This window comes from Rhincodon typus, chromosome 36, assembly GCF_021869965.1.
Source record: "Rhincodon typus isolate 14 chromosome 36, sRhiTyp1.1, whole genome shotgun sequence".
NCBI lineage: Eukaryota > Metazoa > Chordata > Chondrichthyes > Orectolobiformes > Rhincodontidae > Rhincodon > Rhincodon typus.
In genome coordinates this window covers 451,440-474,603 of record NC_063367.1, presented here as the reverse complement: position 1 = coordinate 474,603, position 23,164 = coordinate 451,440, and the positions used below count along the sequence as shown (strand labels likewise).

General features: G+C 44.8%; 1 protein-coding gene across 1 annotated transcript in view; it reads right to left on the bottom strand.

Moving 5' to 3' along the window:
- Positions 1-23,164, bottom strand: part of herc1 (HECT and RLD domain containing E3 ubiquitin protein ligase family member 1) — a 333,814-nt gene that overhangs the window by 42,978 nt on the left and 267,672 nt on the right. Inside the window, exons 57-60 of the mRNA XM_048617017.1 lie at positions 14,813-14,878; positions 14,602-14,727; positions 13,980-14,118; positions 13,366-13,547 (exon numbers count right to left, since the gene is read on the bottom strand). Coding sequence (XP_048472974.1) covers positions 13,366-13,547; positions 13,980-14,118; positions 14,602-14,727; positions 14,813-14,878 — 513 coding nt within the window. The remainder of the gene's footprint in view (positions 1-13,365; positions 13,548-13,979; positions 14,119-14,601; positions 14,728-14,812; positions 14,879-23,164) is intronic.

The window sequence follows — 23,164 nt, the reverse complement described above, 5'->3', positions numbered from 1 at the left end:
CGGGGGAGGTGACGGGGGAGGTGACGGGGGAGGTGACGGGGGAGGTGGCGGGGGAGGGGGGGGGGGGGGTGAGGGGGGAGGTGACACACTTCCTGCGGTTGCAGGGAAAGGTACCGGGTGTGGTGGGGTTAGTGGGGAGTGTGGAGCAGACGAGGGAGTCGCAGAGAGAGCTGTGCCTACGAAAGGCAGATACGAGTGGGGAGGGAAATATCAATATTTTCTGAAGAAGGGTCTAGGCCCTAAATGTTAGCCTTCTTGCTCCTCTGATGCTGCTTGGCCTGCTGTGTTCATCCAGCTCTACACCTTGTTATCTCAGATTCTCCAGCATCTGCAGTTCCTACTATCAGGGAAATATCTCTTTGGTTGTGGGGTCGGATTGTAGGTAGTGCAAGTGGCGGAGAATGACACGCTGGATGCAAAGATTGGTGGGGTGATATGAGGAGACAAGGGAGATTCTGTCTTCATTTTTGTTGCGGGGGGAGGAAAGAGGGGTGTGGGGGCAGAACTGTGGGAAATGCAAGAGATGTGGTTGAGGGCATTTTCAATCACTGGACGGGGAAAATTACAAGGAAAGTAGGAGGACATCTTGGATGTGCAAGAGTGGAATGCCCCATCTTGGCAACAGATGCAGTGGAGACAGATGAATGGAGTAGGGGATTGCATTCTGGCAGGAGAGTGGGTGAGAGGAGGTGTAGTCCAGGTAGTTGCAGTCCAGGTAACTGCAAGGTCTCTTTCACCAGATCTCCAAGTGAGAATAAACAAGTGAGATATGTAGAGAGATTGCAGACACTTGTAGGAATAATAGAGTAATATTGGTTGGAGATTTTAATTACTCCGTGTTGACTGGGCCACCCAGAGTGTAAACGCCCAGATGGGGTGGAATTTGTCAAATGTGTCCAAGAAAGTTTCCTAAATCAATATTTAGAGGGCCCTACTCAGGAGGATGCAACACTGGGCCTCCTCTTAGGAAGTGAGGTAGGGCAAGTGACTGAAGTGTCAGTTGGAAAGCACTTTGGCTCCAGTGACCTTAACTCTGTTTTAACATAGTTATGGAAAAAGATATGACAGATCCGCATGTTAAGGTGCTGAACTGGAGCAGGGCCAATTTTGGGGCCATTAGGCATGATCTAGCAGAGGTCAATTTGAAGAAAAAGGAACGACTGCAAATGGGAGGCCTTTCAAAGTGTGATATCCAGTAATGTCCCTGTCAGGCTGAAGGGAAAAGCTGTCAGGTTTGGGGATCCCTGGATGACGAGAAATATTGAGGCTCTTGTCAGGAAAAAGGAAGCATTCATTGGGTTTAAGATGTCTGGCTTAGATAAACCTTTAGATGACTATAAAAAGTGTAGGAGCATACTTAAGAGGGAAATCAGAAGAGTAAAAAGAGGGCACAAGATGAATCTGGCAGATAATGTTATCTGAGGTTTTATAGCTATATTAAGAGTAAAAGGGTGGCTAGGGAGAGAATAGGTCCCCTTAAAGATCAGCATAACCATCTATGTATGGAGCCATAGGAGATGGGAGAGATTTTTAGTGAATATTTCTCCTCAGTGCTTACCTAAGGAGATAATCATGGATGCTAAGGAAATAAGGGAAACAAGTGGGGACGTTTTGGACTGCATACATATTACCAGAGAGGACGGGTTTGCAGCTTCAAAAGCGCATTAAGGTGGATAAATCCCCTTGGCTTGATCAAGTCCATCCTCGGATGATATGGGAGGCTAGGGAAGAAATTAGAGGCCCTTGCAGAGATTCTTGTGTCATCTTTAGCCGCTGGTGAAGTTCTGGAAGACTGGAGGGTGGTTAATGTTGTTCCACTGTTTAAGAAAGGTAGCAAGGACAAGCCAGGGGAACTACAGGGAAATTACTGGAGGGGATACTGAGGGACAGGATCAACCAATATTTGGACAGTCAAGGTCTGATATAGGATTTGAGACAAAAGCAAAGTTGCTGGAAAGGCAACTTTTCTGGCAACTTTGTTTCTGTTCCTGATTTACAGCATCCACAGTTCTTTCAGTTTTTATATAAGATTTGGGGTGTTATGTTACAGTTGTAAAAGTCATTGGTGAGGCTGCACTTGGAGTATTGTGTAAAGTTTTGGTCACCGTGTTATAGGAAAGACATAGTTAAACTGGAAAGTGTACAAAGAAGATATGAGGGTGTTGCTAGGACTAGTAGCCTGATTGAGGCGTATAAAATCATGAGGGGCATAGATAGGATGAACTGAAAACTAGAGGGCATAGGGTTTAAGATGAGAGGGGAAAGATTTAAGAAGGACTTGAGGGGCAGCTTCTTCACACAGAGTGGTGCGCCACATGGAATGGGCTGCCAGAGAAAGTGGTTGAAGTAGGCACAGTAGCAATGTTTAGAATCATTTGGATAGGTACATGGATGGGACGGGTTTAGAGGGATATAGATGAAATGCGGGCAATTGGAACTAGCTGAGTTGGCACCATGGTCAGCATGGACCACTTTGCGCTGAAGGACCCGTTTCCATGCTGTATTACTCTATGACTCTAATCCATACCAAATTATAAGAAATCCCGAGCTCTGGTTTTACGAAAACTGTCTGATGGAATTAAGTGACCGCTTTTTCCACCTTGACATCAAAATCTCTCTGCAAACTTTAGAAGGGGAAAAGTTACAATGAATTGTAGTTTATTACCTGGACCCTGTAACACATTGATGTTACAAGTGGAAGATCCAAGCCTTATATAGATTATATAATCAACACTGTACCTACCTCTTTAGAGTAAGGAACACCAACAGGGTGTTAAACTTCATTAAACTGATGCAATGTTAGCATCATACTGTCTAGATAGGGACTCTGGTACAGATTTCATATCTTATCATTCAGATTTTTTTTTCTAACGCTGCCTATTTTGGGGTTTGGGTTTATATCTCACACCATGTTACAATGGGGTAATCAAACTGATGGAAGGATTTCAAAGCTTTGACATTATAAAATGTTAGCCTCGCTTAACAGTCAAAATTCTGGGCAATTTTGCTCTTGGAACCATATCTTATAATACTATACTTCCTCAGAGTGCAGTTCTCTTCATGAAACCTCTCCCAGAACTGCAGTATAAAAGATTCCAATATAGAAACATAGGAAATAGGAGGAGTAAGCCATTCAGCCCTTTGAGTCTGCTCTGTCATTCAATACAATCTTGGGTGATCATCCAACTCAGTACTCCTATTCCCTCTGATCCCTGCATCTAACTCCTCTGAAAAACATTCGATATTTTGCTCTCAACCACTTTCTGTGGCAGAGAATTCGATAGGCTCACCACTCTGGGTGAAAAAATTTCTCCTCATCTCAGTCCTAAATGGTTTACCATGACTGTGACTCCTACTTCTGGAGTCCATCAGGAACATACTGCCTGCATCTACCCTGCGTAGCCCTATCAGAATTTTAAATGTTTCCGAGGTTCCTCTTGACCACCCACTCATTCTTCGAAACTTCAGTGAATATTGTGCCATCTGACGCAGTCTCTCTCCACACATCACTCCTGCCATCTCAGATTGGCAAGCTTTTGTTATACTCCCTACACAGCTAGAATATCTTTCTTCAGCTAAGGAGACCAAAACTGCACATAATACTCCAGGTGTGGTCTCACCAAGGCCCTGAATAACTGGGGCAGGATATCCCTGTTAATGTATTAGAATCCCCATGCTCTCAAGGCCATGAATCCATCTGCCTCTTTCACCACCTGCTGCATAGTTCATCTGCCATGCATTTGCCCACTCACACAACTTGTCCAAATCACTCTAAAGTATCTCCGTATCCTCTTCACCCTCCCACCCAGCCTTACAACATCTCCCAACTTATGAGATATTATGATTGGTTCCCTCATCCAAATCATTAATAAATATTGTGAATAGTTGGAGTCCAAGCACTGATTCCAGTCGTAGCCCACTAGTCGCTGCCTGTCACTCAAATAAAACTGGTCATTCCTAATCTTCGTTTTATCTGCGAACCAATTCTCTTTCCGTGTTAGTACACTATCCCTGTACTTTAATTTTACATGCTAATTCTCTTATTTGGGACTTTATGGAAAGCCTTTTGAAAGTTCAAGTAAATCACATCCACTGGCTTCCCCTCAGCAATTGTACCAGCTACATCTTCAAAAAAATTCCAGTAAATTTGTCGATCATGATTTCCCTTGCATGTTGACTTTCTCCAAACCTGCCTCTGTTTTCTGTGTTCTGAGATTAAATCTTTTAATATGGACTCTATCATTTTTCCTACTGCGGATATCAGGCTACTAGTCTAGAATAAAAACAGAAGTTGCTGGAAAAGCTCTGCAGGTCTGGCAGCATCTGTGAAGAAAAATCAGAATTAACGCTTTGGGTATAGTGGTCCTTCCTCAGAACTAATGGTAGCTAGGAAAATGTCGATTTTATATGCAGAAGATAGGGAGGGGGAAGAGGTTAAGGAGTAAATGATAGGCGGCAATGGAAACCCAAATAGAGAGAAGAGCAGTTGGATAGACAAAGGATTTGATAACGATCTGGCTCGGAGGATGAATAGCTGTTAATGGGTACTGTTAGTGACTAACAATAAGTAGTGTGTAATGGCAGACTGAGATAACAAGGCCTGGTGAGTGGTTTAGGAGACTAGGACATGGGACAGTTTTGTCCCTAAAATCATCGAACTCAATGTCAAGTCCAAAGTGCTGCAAGGTCCCCAAGTGGAAAATAAGGTGTTGTTCTTCCAGCTTGCACCGAGCTTCACTGGACCACTGCAGGAAGCCTGTGACACAGATGTTGGCCAGGGAAGAGGGTGGTGTGTTAAAGTGGCAGGCACTGGAAACTCATTTTGCAAGCAGGGCTTATATGTTCTTCAGCAGTCACCTCGTCTATGCTTAATTTTCCCAAAGCAGAAGAGACTACATTGTGGGCAGCAAATGCAGTAGACTAGGTTGTGGGAAGTGCAGGTGAAAGTGTTGCTTCACCTGGGCCCTTGGGTACTGGGGGAGGAGGTAAATGGGCAGGTGTTACACCTTCGGCTGTTGTAGGGGAAGGTGCTGTGGGAGGATGTTGGGAGTGAAGGAAGAGTGGACCACTCCAGGGATCATTCCTTTGCCCACTTCTATTTCTCATCCATGTTGACCCTCGGCAACATCATACAAAAACAGTACAAGTTTCAATATTCGCACTGATTGCACCCAGTTCTAACTAACCAGCATCTTTCTTGGCTGTCTCTAAACTGTCAGTGTTTGGCTGGCATCCAATTCTGGATAAGCATAAATTTCCCTGAAATAAGCACCGATTTTGGTTCCTGCTGCAAACTCTTTTCACAACTCCAACCCTTTCTTCAGAGATCGTTTGAAACTGAAACAAACTGCGAATATCCTGCGTGTCATCTTTGACCCGGAAACGACAACATATTCTCGCCATCAACAAGTTTCCCACGTCCACTTCTATAGTATCTGCCCGGCTACAGCTGATGCTGGTAGGATGGTCGGTAAGGATAAGGGAAATCCTATCACTGGTGCGGAAGGGAAGAGAGGGGCTGACAGCGATGTGCAGGAAATGGGTCAGACCTGGTTAAGGGTCCTGTTGACAAAGGTGCTGGGGACTCCTCGCGTAAGGAAGGTGGTGGACATTTCGGAGGCAGCTTTGTCGAAATAGGCCTCATCTGAACACATGCGGAGACGGAGGAACTGAGAGAATGGAATGGAGTCTTTCTAGGAAGCAGGGTGCGAGGATGTATCATCCAGGTAGCTGTGGGAGTTGGCGGGTTTATAGTTGATATTAGTGACCAGTCTATTCCCAGAAATGGAAACAGAGATGTTGACGGAGGGAAGGGATGAGTCAGAGGTAGACAGGTGAAAGTGATGGCAGGGTGGAAACTGGAAGCGAAATCGATGAACTTTTCCAATTCCGGAAAAGAGAGGGAAGCAGTTGGAGAAAGAGTTGTGGGTGGGGACTGGAATAGAACCGGAACAAGGAATGTTCCATCTATCCCACAACGAGACAGGCATAACTGGGGACCATGTGGGTACCCATGGCCACCCCTCTGACCTGAAGAAAATGACGGGAGTTAAAAGAGAAGTTGTTGAGGGTGAGGGTGAGGGTGAGCTTGGCCAAGTGGAGGAGGGTGGTGATGGTGGGTGGGGATGGTTCAGGCCTTTGCTCCAGGAAGAAGCGGAGAGCCCTAAGACCATCCTGGTGGGGGATGGACATGTAAAGGGATTGCACATCAATGGTAAAGAGGTGGTGGGCGGGGCCTGCAAACTGGAAATTTTGAAACTGGCGTTTAGCATCAGAGGAATCATGGATGCACATGGGCAGGGGCTGGACTGGGGAGTGAAGACTGAGTCAAGGTAGGAAGAAATGAGTTCCACAATGAGTCTACCTGGGCAGTCCTGTTTGTGGATTTTTGGAAGAAGGTAGAAGCGAACTGTGCAGGGCTGGGGGACCATCAGCTTGAAGGCAGTGAGGGGGGAGATCGTAAAATGAAATGAGGTCAGTTACTGTAGTTGATACAATGGCCTGATGTGCCATGGTGGAGTCATAGTCCAGAGGAAGACAGGAGGAGGTATCCAAGAGCTGGCACTCAGCCTCTGCAATGTAGAAGTCAGTGCATCAGACTACAACACACTACCCTTATTAGCAGGCTTATTAACCAAGCCAGGGTTGGATCTAAGCTCATGGAGTGCAGTCAGTTCACAGGGACATAAGTTCGATTTGGTGAGGGGGGGCAAAGAAATTGAGGTGACCAATGTCACATCGCCAGTTCCAGTGCAGGTAAAAGGCCAGAGGGAGGGGTCGAGGTGCAAGGTGGAGGGAGTGTGTTGGAACTGGGTGAAAGGGTCTGTGTGATGGGGAGATGACTTGTCCAAAGAAATGGAAAGGATTGAGCACAGGTAAAAGGCTAGGGGAAGGGATCCAGGTGGAATGAGTGCTTCGCAGAACATCTACATTCTGCTCGCAAAACAAACCTTCAGCTTCCTGTTGCCTGCCACTTTAACACACCACCCTGTTCCCTGGCCAACATCTCTGTCACAGGCTTGCTGCAGTGTTCCAGTGGAGCTCAGTGCAAGCTGGAAGAACACCTCATTTTGCCCTTCGGACTCAATATAGAGTTTGATAATTTTAGGGCCTAAACTGTCCTATCTCCTAGTCCCCTACCCAACTCACCAGGCCTTGTTATCACACAGTCTGCCATTACACATTAGCTATTACTAACAATCCCCATTAACAGCTATTCACCCTTCAAACCAGATCGTTATCAACTCCTTTGTCCATCCAACAGCTCTTCTCTCTCTTTGGGCTCTATCCCCACCTATTGTTTACTCCTTACCACCTCCCTACATAAACCAACATTTTCCTAGCTACCAGTTCTGAGGAAGGGTCACTGGACCCGAAACTTTAACTCTGATTTTTCTTCACAGATGCTGCCAGACCTGCTAAGTCTTTCCACCAACTTCTGTTTTTGTTCCTGATTTACAGCATCCGCAGTTCTTTCTGTTTTTACTAGTATAGAATGCCTTGTTTTCTCCATACCTCCTTTTAACAATAGTGGGGTTACATTAGCTAACCTCCAAGCCATAGGAACTGTTTCGGAGTCTACAGAATCTTGAAAGGATAACCATCAATAAATCCATTATTTCTAGGGACACTTCCGTAAATACTCTTGGCTATTGATTGTTGGGCCCTAGGGTTTATCAGCCTTCACATCTATCAGTTTTTTATTTAATTCACTTCTCCAGAAGTGGGACTTGCTGGCTGAGCAGCATTTCTTGCCCATCCCTAGTTGTCCTTGAGAAAGTGGTTGGTGAGCTGCCTTCTTGAACCGCTGCAGTCATTATGCTGTAGGCTGACCCACAATGCCATTAGAGAGGGAATTCCAGGATCTTGACCCAGTGACAGTGGAGGAATGGCGATATACTTCCAAGACAGAATGGGGAGTGGTTTAAAGGGGAACTTCCAGGTGATTATATTCCCTTGTACCTGATACCTGTGCACAACCAGATGGAAGTGGTCATTTGTTTGGAATGTGCTGTTTGAGGATCTTTGATGAATTTCTGCAGTGCATTGTGTAGATTGTACATACTGCTTGTATTGAGCATTAGCGATGGAGGGAATGGGTGCTTGTGGATGTGATGTCCAGCTTCGAGTGTTGTTGGAGCTGTACGCATCCAGGCAAGTGAGGAGTATTCCATCAGACTCCTGACTTGTGCCTTGTAGATGGCGCACTTGCTTCGGGGTGTCAGGAGTTGAGTTACTCGCTGCAATATTCCTGATCTCTCACTGGCTCTTCTAGCCACTGTGCTTATAAGAAGAATTCAGTCATGTTTCTGGTCAATGGTAACCTCTAAGATGTCGATAGTGTGGGATTCAGTGATGGAAACCCCATTAAATATCAAGGTGGTTAGGAAATAGCAAGAACTGCAGATGCTGGAAGTCAGAGTCGATACAGAGTGGAGCTGGAGGTACACAGTAGGTCAGACAGCATCAGAGGAACAGGAAAGTCGACATTTCAGGTCGGGACCCTTCAAGTGGTTAGATTGTGTCTTATTGGAGATGGCCATTGGCTGGCATTTGTGTGGTGTGCATGTTACTTGCCACTTTTCAGCCCAAACCTGGATATTGTCCAGGTCTTGATGCATTTGAACATGGACTGCTTCAGTATCTGAGTCGTCATGAATGATGCTGAACATGGTGCAATCATGAGCAAACAACCCCACATCTGACCTTATGATGGAGGGAAGGTCATTGATGAAGCAGCTGAAGATGGTTGCATCGGGGGCACTATCCTGAGGAGCTCCTGCACAGATGCCCTTGAGCTGAGATGAGTGACCTCCAATAACTACAACCATGTTCTCATGTGCCAGATATGACTCTAACCAGCAGAAAGTTTGTCCCCGATATCCACTGATTACAGTTTTCCAGTTCCTTGACACCACACACAGTCAAACGTGGTCTTGGTGGCAAGGGCTCACCTTGACATCACCCCTCACCTCACCTCTCAAATTCAGTGCTTTTGTCCATGTTTAAATCATGGATGTAATGAGGTCAGGAGCTGAGTGGCACCAACAGAATGCAAACTGGATGTCAACAAGGAGGTAATTACTGAGCATGTCCTGCTTGATAGCACTGTTGGTTGACACCTTCCATCACTTTATTGATAATCAGAAAGTAGACTGATGGAGCGGTAAATAGTCACGTTTGATTTGTCCTGCTTCTTGTAGTGCTAGTGTTGTAACTGTACTGGAAAAGCACCATTTCCCTACTAATACCGATTATTCAGGAAGGAAGCAATTGATAAACCAGGAAACTACAGGTTTTACCTCAGTCAGTCTTACCTCAATGGTGACAAAACTACTAGAAGTATTTCTGGGGATCAGAATTAATTTGTATTTGAAGAGGCTGGGGTTAATCAAGGCAATGTCATGCCTGACCAATGCAATTGAATCTTTCAAAGAGGTGACCAGATGTGTGGATGAGGGCAATGCTTTTGACGTAGCCCACTTGGAATTCAGCAAGGCTTTGATAAAGTTTGCCATACAGACTGATGGCAAAGGCTCGGGATTCCTTGGGATTGAAGAAAATTTAGCAAACTGGATCTACAATTGGCTGAGTGGCAGGAAGCAGAGGGTGATGATTGGTGGTGGTGGTCAGGTTACAGGAGGATATTGATGGGCTGATCAATGGCAAAGGCAAGGCGACGGCACAGTGGTATTAGTGCTAAACTATTAGTCTAGAGACGCCAGTAATGTTGTCGACACCTGGGTTTCAATCCAAATCTGTTCATTGAATTCAAATTCCACCATTTGCCATGGCAGGACCCAGATGCGAATCCTACCATGAATTCAATAAAAATCTGGAATTAAGAGTCTGATGATGACCACGAACCCATTGGTGAACCAGATGGGTTTTTCCGACAATCGGCAATGTCCTTTAGGGAAGGAAACAGCCATCCTTACCTGGTCTGGAAAATATGTGACTTTAGACCCACAGACAGGGAGGTCACGTTAGAACAGTATAAAATGTGGTTAGGGCACAGCTAGAGTACTGTGTGAGATTCTGAAATCCACATAAGAGTGATAACACTGGAGAGGGTGCAGAGGAGATTTAACAATATGTTGCCTGGTCTGAAAAGTTAAAAAGAGAGATTGGACAGACTGATGTTGTTCTCCTTAGAGCAGAGGAGAGTGACAGCGGACATGATTGAGATGTATAAAATTATAAAGGACATGGATAAGGTAAACTGGAAGTGACATTTCCCTTTGATGGAGGGATCAGTGACCAGGGGGCACAGGTTTAAGGTAAGTGGCAGAAGGTTTAGAGGAGAATTGAGACCAAAACATTGAATGTTTTTATAACTGGGTGATGATGATGCCATCACATAGGCAGAGTAAATGGTCGAGCTTTCTAGAAACACAGAAACCAGGAGCAGGAGTAGGCTATTTTGTCCTTCAAGCTTGCGCTGCCATTCAATACTATTATGGCTAATTATCTGTCTCAATGTTATATTCCCAGTCTCTTCCCATAACTGTTGGATGCCTTTAAAATCTATAAATTTATCTGTCTCGCTTTTAAGTATGTTCAGTGAATTGGTCTCCAAATCTTCTGTGTTGCAGAATTCCACAGGTTAACTACGCTTAAGTGAAGCGCATCTCAGTCCTAAATGGTCTACCTTGTATCCTGAGACTGTGATCTCTGCTTCTAAATTCTCCAACCAGGAAAATATCCTCCCTGCATCTCATCTGTCCAGCCATAATACTGCTATCATCTCCAGTATCAGTCTCTTGAACCTCCAACACACTATGGCAAGTGTATCTTTTCTCAAGTCCGGAGACCAACTCTGCAAGCAAATTCTTCAGTAAAATGTTAACAAGACATCGCTAGTTCTGAACGCAACTCCTCTGGCAATGAAGATGAACATGCATTTGCCTTCTTAATTATTTTCTGCACCTACTTGTCTACTTTCATTGACTAGTGTATAAGGACAGCGAGATCCTTTCCTACATTAACAGTTCCCAATACTTCATTTAAATACATCTTTTGTCTTTCAAACCAAAATGTACAAGTTGTCATTTAGCCACATTGTACTGCATCTGCTATGTGTTTGCCTACTCACTTGACCTAAAATCGCTTTAAAGCTTCCTTACATCCTGAACTCATATTCCCATCTAGTTTTGTGTCACTAGCAAATGTGGAAATATTGCATTTTTCCCTAATCCAGGTCACTCATATATATCTACACACATACTAGTCACTGACTGACACTTGGGGAAAGAAGAACCATTTATTCCCACTCTGTTTCCTGTCTGTCAACCAATTCTCACTGTAATATGACATATTATTGCACCTAAAGCACAGGAAAATTGAAATGGGTAACAAAGAAATGGCAGAAGAATTGAACACTTAGTTTGGCTCTGTCATCACAAAAAGGAACACAAATAACCTCCCAGAAGTGTCAGGAAACCAGGTCTATATTTACTAGCATTTAGAAGGATAAGGAGGATCTGTTTGAATTTGCTTCAAACTTTACCCAAGTACCTCATGAGGGACCTTATCAAAAGCATTCTGAAAATTCAAATACACTGCATCCACTGGTTCTCCTTTATCTATTCCACTAGTTACGTTCTTAAAAAAACTCCGATGGATTTGTTAAGCATGTTTTACTTTCCATAAGCCCATTACTGGCTTTGTCCAATCCTGTTAATGCATTCTGCACATTCTGTCATCATGTCTTTAATATACTGTAGCATTTTCACTTGTCTGTCATGGTCAGTTTCCTCTGTCCCTTTTTAAATAGTGGGGTTTCATCTGTCACCCTCTAATCTGTAGGAACTTGCCTACAGTCTACAGAATTTTGGAAGATAACCATCAATATATCTAATATTTCCAGGGTCACTTCATTTGGTGCTATCAGATGTAGATTATTAGGCCCTGGAGATTTGTTTGCTTTTAAATCCATTAAATTCCCCAGCACCATTTTCTTCTTGAAACTAATTTCTTTCAATTCTGCCTCTCACAAGACCCTTAGTTCCTTGAAATTTCTGGGCGGTTATGTGCATTCTTCTTGTGAGAGCCGAACTAAGTGTTCAATCCTTCTGCCATTTCTTTGTTTCTCATTACAGTTTCCCTGCCTTCTGACATTTGCCTTCATCTTTTTCCTATTCACATATTTATAGGAGCTTTTATGATCAATTTTTAATATTCCGTGTAAGTTTAATCTCATTCTCTATTTTCCCCTCTTCATCAATCTTGTTGTCCTCTTTTGCTGAGTTCTAAGCTGCTTCCAATCCTCAGGCTTGTTGCTTTTCTGACAATTTTACATCACTCCTCTCCTCCGCATAGTTGAGCCTCCTTTCCTCTTATTTTTGCATCAGACACAGTTGAACAACAGTTGAATTCATGCATACATTCTTTAAATATGAGCCATTGTCTAGCCACTACCATCTCTTTCAGGCTTCTCAATCCTTCCTTTCATTTTCTCTTCTGAGATCACCATTATCTGGTAATTTTGTGGCATGAACATTGTCTGACAATTGTCAGTCCACAGCTGATGTTATTCAGATCTTGGAATTGGGGCCCTCTTGTGGTGCGGTGGTATCATAGAATAGAATTATAGAATCTCTGCAGTGTGGGAGCTGGCCATTCGGCTCATCAAGTCCACACCACCCCTCCAAAGAGCATTCCACCCAGACCCACCCTCCTATTCTACCCTATCCCCATAACCCTGCATTTCTCATGGCGAACCCACCTGCCTGCAAATCCCTGGGCAATTTAGCATGGCCAATCCACCTAACTCGCACATCTTCAGAGTGTGGGAGGAAACTGGAGCACCCGGAGGAAACCCACGTAGACACAGGGAGAATGTGTAAACTCCACACAGACAGTTGCCCTCAGGTGGAGTTGAACCTGGTCCATGGCACTGTGAGGCAGCAGTGCTAACCACTGAGCCACTGTGTCCCCCAGTGTCCCTACCCCTGGATTGGGAGACCTGGGCTCAAGTTCCACCTGCGTCAGTGGTGTATAATAACATCTCCAAACAGATTGATTAAGAAAAATAGGTTAAATAAAAATTCAAGGATAGTGAGAGGGCATTCTTATGACGCAACAGTGGTGTCCCAAGTCCTAGTCTGAGAGGTACACAATAACATCTCTGAGCATGCTGATAAGCAAATATCTCAAGGATAGTGATAATCACAGGAGATTTTTGGAGCTAGCCAGAGCAGTGATTAAGATGTTGATTGTTGATAGGCAATATGAAAAATTTCAGTGAGAAATTATATACAAATATCAGGATGAATCTTGCTCTCAACAGTCCATAGCCAAATTCAAACCCAGTTATCCATTAATCTACATCATCCGCAATTAATAATAATCGAACAGTCTCACCTGGACGACCTCCTCTCCCTGAAGTGCCTCAATCTGCCGAGGTCTGCGCTGTCGATCACTATTTCCATGGCCCAGTTTCCCATAATCCCCATCACCCCAACTGAAGACTTCGCCACTTTCTGTCAAAGCCATAGAGTGACCATCGGATCCACAAGAAGTCACCAGCTGCGTTACTACAAAACCTGTAGCGCACACAAAAGCAATGAGAATCACATCAAAGGAAATGTGGTTATTGGCAATTTCACTGATTGACAAAAACCTATTTTTAGATGTTAAAACAAAGAACAGGATGCTGGGGATTTGAAACACACAAACCGTAATTGCTAGAGGAAAACAGCATTTCTTGCAACATCTCTTGACAGAAAACAAAGTTAATGTTTTGAGTCGAGTGATCTTTGTGTGACCTTTGGACTTTCATTTGCTGAGTTTCTCCAGTAATTTCCATTTTTGTGTTTCAGACCATTCTGAAGGGTCACTAGACTTGAAACGTTAACTGTTTCCTTTCCACAGATGCTGTTAGACCTGCTGAATTTCTCCAAAAAATTTGTACTTGTCTTCAAGAATTTATTTTTAAACTGTAATAGCTCTAGATTTCCCCTAATAAGCCTGTGTACCTTGTAATGATGAAATGACAGTCAATACATGAAGATCATCTGAATTTCCTTGACCAAGCCGACCATAGCTTCCTTCCCCACATGCCATTACTGTTCCATTAGCCTGGATAACAAAAGTGCAATTCTGCCCACAAATTACCTGCGATAGCAAACAAAGTAAATAAAATTATTGAAAACGTTCAAGTGGCAATGTTTGTCAGCGAGCTGAAACACCTTTTATTTCCAATCAACTCTAGATTAAATCTCAGCAGTGATCCAAAAATTAAGATGGAAAAGCTGAACTTTTCCATTGTTGCCACAGAATTATCACTTGCTTTCCATTTTAAAAATCACAAACATGGTCATAATAGTAGAGCTATGGAACATGAATCCTCTCAAGGTCTATAAACAGTAAATTTGTTTAAGTCAGCATGATACCAAACTCACTTCAGTGTAAACCAAGACACTTGAGTCTAATGATTTAATGTTTAGAAATTCAAGGTCAAGATCCTTCAATCAACTTTGCACATTTTTGTAGCAATCCTTACTTGAAGTTCTACTTTAATAATTTTCTTGTAATTGCACCGTGGACTTACACTCCAACAATTTAAATTCAAATACTAATCTAATAATTTTATCATACCTGCTGAGCTTGTGAAAATGAAGGCGCAGCAGTTGGTACCATTACATTCCTTCCTGCTTCTGCCAACTGCCCGTGACGCCCTGCTCCCCAAAGATAGACATCACATTTTCCACCAAGGTGCCAGTCCTAAACAAGTGTGACAGATGATTTTAACCTTTGCACACCATTAAACAAATGTTTGGAATGTATGAGCAAAAAGTACTTAAATTACCTCTGGCCGTGAAGATGCCCAGGACATAATTTGTTCATCCATTCCTGCAAACCATTTACTATTATCCTATAATTGAAAACAATGAAAGTATTCATGAAGCACATGCAGGTCTCCATTTTTATTCATAGAATCATACAGCACAGAAAAGGCCCTTCAGTCCATCGCATCTGCACTGACATAACTACCTACTAAAGGCAGGGGGTGGTGGCTTGTTAGTAATTCTGTTAATTTGTTCATTGTTGGGGTTAAATAAATAAATTGTTTCTTGTTAATTGTAAAAGGGATCAGGGATTTTCTTTCTGTTAACCATTCTTAACTGATTATGAGGGGAAAGCTGAGCTGGGTGTTTCGGGGGTAATTATTAGAAGGGAACCTCTACTCCATTTTTAGCAGCAGCAGCAGCGGGAGCAGTGACAGCGAGGACCAGGGGGCTGCTGGGAGGTAAGTTTCCCAGTTAAAAACTTACCTCGTGCAATCAGTGGCCTCCATTTTTTGCAGCAGCAGCAGCGGGATCAGTGAGAGCAAAGACCAGGGGGCTGCCGGGAGGAAAGTTCTTCATTTCGGCAGCGGAGCTGAGTGGGAGCGGTCGAACTGCGCTCTCGGAAGGTGAGTGAACGGATATATTTGGGCAGTGGCTAAACCAAAGATACTACACGTGTAGTGTCTCCCATCCACCCTCCTCCTCTGGCCAAAAAAAGAAGACTCTGGTGTGTTGATAAGGTAAGTGTTTTTCTTTTTGTTTTCTTTTTGTTTATTTTATCGTGTGCTGGTAAGTAGAATGATTTGGTACAAATTTTTTTCATTTCATTTATCTAGTTGTGGATATTATAGCAGCACTAAGTTAAGATTAAGAGTAAAAATGGCAGGAGATCCCAGACCTGTGTTATGCTCCTCTTGCTCAATGTGGGAGCTCAGGGACACAGCTGATGTCCCGGACTCCTACACGTGCAAGAAGTGTGTCCAGCTGCAGCTCTTGTTAGACCGCATGACGGCTCTGGAGCTGCAGATGGACTCACTTTGGAGCATCTGCGATGCTGAGGAAGTCATGGATAGCACGTTCAGCAAATTGGTCACACCGCAGATTAGGTTTGCTGAGGGAGAAAGGGAATGGGTGACCAAAAGGCAGAAAGAAAAAAGCAGGAAGGCAGTGCAGGTGTCCCCTGCGGTCATCTCCCTCCAAAACAGGTATACCGTTTTGGATACTGTTGGGGGAGATGGCTCACCAGGGGAAGGCAGCAGTAGCCAGGTTCATGGCACTGTGGCTACCTCTGCTGTACAGAAGGGCAGGAAAAAGAGTGGAACGGCAATAGTCATAGGGGATTCGATTGTAAGGGGAGTACATAGGTGGTTCTGTGGTTGAAAACGAGACTCCCGAATGGTATGTTGCCTCCCAGGTGCACGGGTCAGGGATGTCTCAGATCGACTGCAGGACATTCTGAAGGGGGAGGGTGAATAGCCAGCTGTCGTGGTGCACATAGGCACCAATGATATCGGTAAAAAAACAGGATGAGGTCCTACAAGCAAAATTTAAGGAGTTAGGAGCCAAGTTAAAAAGTAGGACCTCAGAGGTAGTAATCTCAGGATTGCGACCAGTGCCACGTGCTAGTCAGAGTAGAAATGAAAGAATAGGCAGGTTAAATGAGTGGCTTAAGAGATAGTGCAGGAGGGAGGGGTTCAGATTTTTGGGACATTAGGACCGGTTCTGGGGGAGGTGGGACTATTACAAATCGGACGGTCTACACCTGGGCAGGACTGGATCCAATGTCCTAGGGGCTGCTTTTGCTAACGCTGTTGGGGAGGGTTTAAACTGATGTGGCAGGGGGATGGGAACCAAACGAGGAGGTGAGTGGACAGTAAGGAGGTAGTAACTAAAGTCTGTAAGGAACGAGGTAATGAAGTCAGCGTGACTAAGGGGAAGAGTAGGCAGAGAGCAGATGATGAATGCAAAGGGACAGGTGGTCTGAGGTGCATTTATTTTAATGCGAGAAGTGCAGTAGGTAAGGCAGATGAACTTAGGGCTTGGATTCGTACCTAGCGGTATGATGTTATTGCTATTACTGAGACTTGGTTGAGGGGAGGGCAAGATTGGCAACTAAATATCCCAGGATATAGATGCTTCAGGCAGGATAGAGAGGGAGGTAAAAGGGGTGGAGGAGTTGCATTACGGTCAAAGAGGATATTACAGCTGTGTTGAAGGAGGGCACTATGGAGGACTCGAGCAGTGAGGCAATATGGGCAGAGCTCAAATAGGAAGGGTGCGGTAACAATGTTGGGGCGGTACTACAGGCCTCCCAACAGCGAGCGTGAGATAGAGGTACAAACATGTAGACAGATTATGGAAAGATGTAGGAGCAACAGGGTGGTGGTGATGGGAGATTTTAATTTTCCCAACATTGACTGGGATTCACTTAGTGTTGGGGGTTTAGATGGAGCAGAATTTGTAAGGAGCATCCAGGAGGGTTTTCCAGAGCAGTATATAAATAGTCCAACTCGGGAAGGGGCCATACTGGACCTGGTGTTGGGGAATGAGCGCGGCCAGGTGGTTGAAGTTTCAGTAGGGGATTACTTTGGGAACAGTGATCACGATTCCGTAAGGTTTAGAATGCTCATGGAAAAAGACGAGAGTGGTCCTAAAGGAAGAGTGCTGAATTGGGGAAAGGCCAACTATAGCAAAATTCGGCAGGAGCTGGGGAATGTGGATTGGGAGCAGCTATTTGAGGGTAAATCCACATTTGATATGTGGGAGGCTTTTAAAGAGAGGTTGATTAGAGTGCAGGACAGACATGTCCCTGTGAAAATGAGGGATAGAAAGGGCAAGATTAGGGAACCATGGATGACAGGTGAAATTGTGAGATTAGCAAAGAGGAAAAAGGAAGCATACAAAGGTCTAGGTGACTGAAAACAGACGAAGCTTTGGAAAAATATCGGGAAAGTAGGACCAATCTGAAACGAGGAATTAAGAGGGCTAAAATGGGTCATGAAATATCTTTAGCAAACAGGGTTAAGGAAAATCCCAAAGCTAAGGAGCAAGAGGGTAACTAGAGAAAGGGTTGGCCCACTCAAGGACAAAGGAGGGAAGTTATGCGAGGTGTCAGAGAAAATGAGTGAGATTCTTAATGAGTACTTTGCGTCGGTATTCACCGAGGAGAGGGACATGACGGATGTTGAGGTTAGGGATAGATGTTTGATTACTCTTGGTCAAGTTGGCATGAGGAAGGGGGAAATGTTGGGTATTCTAAAAGACATTAGGGTGGACAGGTCCCCAGGTCCGGATGGGATCTATCCCAGGTTACTGAGGGAAGCGAGAGAGGAAATAGCTAGGGCCTTAACAGATATCTTTGCAGCATCCTTAAGCACGGGTGAGGTCCCGGAGGACTGGAGAATTGCTAATGTTGTCCCCTTGTTTAAGAAGGGTAGCAAGGATAATCCAGGTAATTATAGAACAGTGTGCCTGACGTCAGTGGTGGGGAAGCTGCTGGAGAAGATACTGAGGGATAGGATCTATTTACATTTGGAAGAAAATGGGCTTATTAGTGATCGGCAGCATGATTTTGTGCAGGGAAGGTCATGTCTTACCAACTTGATAGAATTCTTTGAGGAAGTGACAAAGTTGATAGATGAGGGAAGGGCTGTGGATGTCATATACATGGACTTCAGTAAGGTGTTTGATAAGGCTCCCCACGGTAGGCTGATGGAGAAAGTGAAGTCGCATGGGGTCCAGGGTGTACTAGCTGGATGGATAGAGAACTGGCTGGGTTACAGGAGTCAAAGTTGTAGTGGAAGGGAGTTTCTCAAAATGGAGAACTGTGATCAGTGGTGTTCCACAGGGATCTGTGTTGGGACCACTGTTGTTTGTGATATACATAAATGATCTGGAGGAAGGTATAGATGGTCTGATTAGCAAGTTTGCAGAGGACACTAAGATTGGTGGAGTAGCAGATAGTGAAGGAGACTGTCGGAGGATGCGGCGGAGAAATGGCAGATGGAGTTCAATCCAGGCAAATGCAAGGTGATGCATTTTGGAAGATCCAATTCAATAGCGAACTATACAGTAAATGGAACAGCTCTGGGGAAAATTGATAGAGATCTGGGTGTTCAGGTCCATTGTACCCTGAAGGTGGCAACGCAGGTTGATCGAGTGGTCAAGGCGGCATACGGCATGCTTTCATTCATCGGATGGGGTATTGAGTACAAGAGTTGGCAGGCCACGTTACAGTTGTATAGGACTTTGGTTCGACACATTTGGAATACTGCGTAAAGTTCTGGTCGTCACATTACCAAAAGGATGTGGATGCTTTGGAGAGGGTGCAGAGGACGTTCATCAGGATGTTGCCTGGTATGGAAGGCGCTAACTATGAAGAGAGGTTGAGTAGATTAGTTATTTACATTAGAAAGACGGAGGTTGAGGGGGGACCTGATTGAGGTCTACAAAATCATGAGAGGTATAGACAGGGTGGATAGCAAGAAGCTTTTTCCCCAGAGTGGTGGACTCAATTACTAGGGGTCACGATTTCAAGGTGAGAGGGGAAAAGTTTGAGAGATATGCGTGGAAAGTTCTTTACGCAGAGGGTGATGGGTGACTGGAACGCGTTGCCAGCGGAGGTGGTAGAGGCGGGCACGATAGCATCATTTAAGATGTATCTAGACAGATACATGAATGGGCAGTGAGCAGAAGGATACAGATCCTTGGAAAATAGGCGACAGGTTTAGATAGAGGATCTGGATCGGCGCAGGCTTGGAGGGCCGGAGGGCCTGTTCCTGTGCTGTAATTTTCTTTGTTCTGTCATAACAGATTGGGGCTTGTGTTTTGGTTTAATTATCAGAGGGGTTTGGCCATTCCCCATCCTAACAATATCCTTGAATATTATGATATTTGCAGTGCTTGTCCAATTTTTTTTTTTGAAAGGTTGCAAGGTATCCAGCTTCCACTACTTTTCCACGCAGTGCATTTCAGATTCCCACCACCCGCTGAGTGAAAAGTTTATTCTCAAATTCCCTCTGAATCTACTGCCCCTTACCCTAAAACTAGGCCCTCTCATGACTTAACCCCTCAACCAAGGGGATCAGTTGCTCTTTGTTCACCCTGCCCATACCCGTTAGAATCATGTACACCTCAATGAACTTAGTCTTAGTCTTAGCATTAGTCTTCTCTGCTCTGAAGAAAACAATCCAAGCCTACCTAGTCTCTTGTTATAGCTCAATTTCTCCATCCCAGGCAACATTCTAGTAAATCTCCTGTGTAGCCCCTCCAGTGCTATCACATCCTTTCTGTTAGTGAGGTGACCACAACTGCTCACAGTACTCCAGCTGTGGCCTGACCAATCCTCTGTCCAACTCCAACATGACTTTCTTGCTATAGAGAAACCAGGTGTATAAAGGGATTGTACAAGCAATTCATTCCTATTGAGAAGGAAGCTCAAATTACTTGTAAATTAGCACCAAACCCATGGACAAATCTAAGGGCTAGTTTTGTAAAATCAAATCCTACATTTACAGCACTGCCACCGCATGTATTCTCACCAGTCTACGGGAACGATGGAACTAAATGCTCTTCCCCGAGGTGAGTTTGAATAGAGTGGACAGCATTGGGTGGGGACCCCACTATCTTCCCATTTCTATCCCAATTAAATCCAATTGGCAAGTCCCATCAATACCTGTTCTGACTGCAATTGACCCTCTTAAGTGATCAGTTACTCTGCATATAAAGGCTTATATCCAGTCTTTACTGGTATTAAGTGAGCATCAGGCAGGTGGATCACCATGTTAGGAGCACCCACAAAAAAACCTCACAGAAGTTACTGCGATCTCCAAAGGGAGGTAACTTGTCCAAAGGCCCTGACAGCCTGATCAAACAATTTGTCATTGGGAGTGGGGAATCCCACAGAGCCATCCCTGTCCTTACCCCAACTGTGCCCACCTGCCACACCCACACCATCATTCCTCTCTCACCATCACTCGATTGCGGTTAAAGATCCAACAATGACCCTAGGCCTTTGCTGGGTGTCATCTCAGAAGTAGACACTATTTTCCACTTGTGCTGCTTCAACAGAGCTGTTGGCCATGGGTTGGAAGGCAAGTCTTGGTGGGCAGGGCATCAACCACCTGGGCAACTGGTTCCTGGGGAAGGCCTGTCATTGCAATGATAATGCAGCACTCCCTCAGTCTACAACTGAAGCATCAGTGTGGATTAGACCATAAAACCAGAAAATACAGGAGCAGATTTAAGGCATTCAGCCTCTACATCTGCTCTGAAATTCAGTGAGATCATGGCTGATCTGATAATCTTCAACTCCACTTTTATGGCTTTTCTCCATAACCCTTGATTTCCTTACTGATTAAAAAAATCTGTCTATCTTACCCCTGAATATACTCAAAGACAGACTAATGCAGGAAGGAATTCCTTCTTATCTCTGTCTCAAATGGGAGACTACTTATTGAGATTATGCCTTCTGGTCCTAGACTTTCCCTTATAGGGAAATAACCTTTCCAGATCCAATCTGTGAAGTCCCCAGAAATCTTGAGCAAAAGCAGAAATTGCTGCAAAATCTCAGCAGCATCTGTGGAGACAAATCAGACTTAACTTTTCACATCCAGTGACCCTTCTTCAGAACTGATTTCTCTCTTCACAGATGCTGCCAGACCTACTGAGATCTTCCAGCATTTTGTTTTCGTTTCAGATATCCAGCATCCATAGTTCATTTGCTTTTCTGTCCCCCAGTAATCTTGCATGCTTCAATGAGGTTGCCACCCATTCTTCTCAATTCCAGTGAATACAAGCCCAATCTACTTAATGTCTCTTCACAAATATAGTGCCCTTCCATACCTGGGATCAGCCTCGTGAAACTTTTATGGACTACCTCCAAGGCTGGTAAATCTTTTCTTAGATAAAGGGCTCAAAAGTATTCACAACGTTCCAGCTGTGGTCTGGCTAGTGCCTTATATTGTTTTAGAAATATTTCCTACTTTTATATTTCATCACCTTTAAAATAAAGGCAAACATTCCATTTGAGTTGCCTATTACCTGCTGAACTTAGATGTAAACCTTTTGTGATTCATGCACGAGGACTCTCAAAATCTCTGTTCTGTAGCTTGTTGTAGTTTTTTTTTCCATTTAAATAATGTTCAGCTCCTCTCTTCTTCTTGCCAAAAGTGCATAACCTCACATTTTCCCTGCCAAGTATTTGCATTCTTGCTTGACTTGTCAACATCCCTCTGCAGACCATCAATGTCACCAGAGATAGTAGGAACTGCAGATGCCTCTTTGTAGGTTACGTGGAACAATCCCTCTTCCGTACCTACACCGGCCCGAAACCCCACCTCTTCCTCCGTTACATTGATGACTGTATCGGCGCCGCCTCGTGCTCCCACGAGGAGCTCGAACAGTTCATACACTTCACTAACACCTTCCACCCCAACCTTAAGTTTACCTGGACCATCTCTAACACCTCTCTCCCCTTCCTGGACCTCTCTGTCTCCATATCGGGCAACCACCTCGAAACCGATATTCATTTCAAGCCCACCGACTCCCACAGCTACCTAGAATACTCCTCCTCCCACCCACCTTCCTGCAAAAATGCTATCCCCTATTCCCAATTCCTTCGCCTCCGCCGCATCTGCTCCCAGGATGAGGCATTCCACTCCCGTACATCTCAGTTGTCCTCATTTTTCAAGGACCGTAACTTCCCCTCCTCGGTGGTCGAGAACGCCCTCAACCGTGTCTCCCACATCTCCCGCACCTCATCCCTCACACCCCGTCCACGCAATAAAAACCAAAAAAGAATCCCCCTCGTCCTCACGTACCACCCCACCAACCTCCGGATCCAACGCATCATCCTCCGACACTTCCGCCATCTGCAATCCGACCCCCCACCAAAGACATCTTTCCCTCCCCACCTTTATCTGCTTTCCGGAGGGACAACTCTCTCCGTGACTCCCTTGTCCGCTCCACACTCCCCTCCAGCTCCACCACACCCGGCACTTTTCCCTGCAACCGCAGGAAGTGCTACACCTGCCCCCACACCTCCTCCCTCACCCCCATCCCAGGCCCCAAGAAGACTTTCCACATCAAGCAGATGTTCACCTGCACATCTGCCAATGTGGTATACTGCATCCGCTGTACCCGGTGTGGCTTCCTCTACATCGGGGAAACCAAGCGGAGACTCGGGGACCGCTTTGCAGAACACTTACGCTCGGTTCGCAACAAACAACTGCACCTCCCAGTCGCGAACCATTTCAACTCCCCCTCCCATTCCTCAGACGACATGTCCATCCTGGGCCTCCTGCAGTGCCACAACGATGCCACCCGAAGGTTGCAGGAACAGCAACTCATATTCCGCTTGGGAACCCTGCAGC